Raw genomic sequence first — 731 nt, 5'->3', positions numbered from 1 at the left:
CGAGGCTTCTCCCGCCCACCTGCACCCTCTAGAGGTATAGGGGCCTTTATAGCATCGTCAGTTCTGTCATAATGTATTTGGTTTAGACCAAAGCTCGAACTATGACTTACATATGCGACGATGATGTAAAAGGCGCCATCGGGAAAACCAACAGCACAAGAGTGTCAACTCTCAGGTGTGTTTAGTCGCCGCAAGTAGTGCGGATTATGGTTTTCCCCATGGCAACCACCCAAACCACTATACCTCTACACAATGGGATATCAGGAGGAATTGACCAAGCATACTTTGCTTATAGCTCACAGAAGTCTGGTGGCTTGACAGTTTCTCATTTGAGATTTGGTCCCGAGCCTCTCAAGTCATACTATTCCGTCAGCAAGGCCGACTACGTCGGATGTCACAATACGACTTACATAGACATGTATCGTATGACTGATCATCTTAAGGACAATGGTACCTTCTGCTTGAACTCGCCCTTCACTACGGTTGAGGAGTGGAACGAACATGTACCCGCTGGTGTTCGTAAGGCACTCGCTGAAAAGAATGCCAAGGTTTTCAACGTCGATGCGTTCAAAGTTTCTGAGAAGTGTGGTATGGGCCGCATGATTAATGTTGTTATGCAGGCTGTCTTCTTCAAGCTCGCTAATGTGATGGACTTTCAGGAGTGCATTGCTTTTGTACAGAATACCATCAGGAAGAGTTATGGTCATCGTGGAGAAGCTGTTGTCCAGAAG

At 46.6% G+C, this 731-nt stretch overlaps 1 protein-coding gene across 1 annotated transcript; it reads left to right on the top strand.

Moving 5' to 3' along the window:
* Positions 1-218: 218 nt before the first annotated feature.
* Positions 219-644, top strand: Pmar_PMAR010767 (hypothetical protein; the record flags this gene model as incomplete). The annotated part of the gene is made up of 1 exon (XM_002778182.1): positions 219-644. A coding segment is annotated over one exon (426 nt), but the record flags the coding sequence as incomplete, so codon positions are not given.
* Between the last annotated feature and the right edge of the window lie 87 nt (positions 645-731).

The sequence above is a fragment of the Perkinsus marinus genome, assembly GCF_000006405.1.
Source record: "Perkinsus marinus ATCC 50983 genomic scaffold scf_1104296950326, whole genome shotgun sequence".
Classification (NCBI taxonomy): Eukaryota; Perkinsozoa; order Perkinsida; family Perkinsidae; genus Perkinsus; species Perkinsus marinus.
The sequence above is the reverse complement of the archived record's forward strand: the minus strand, read 5'-3'. Positions and strand labels throughout refer to the sequence as shown.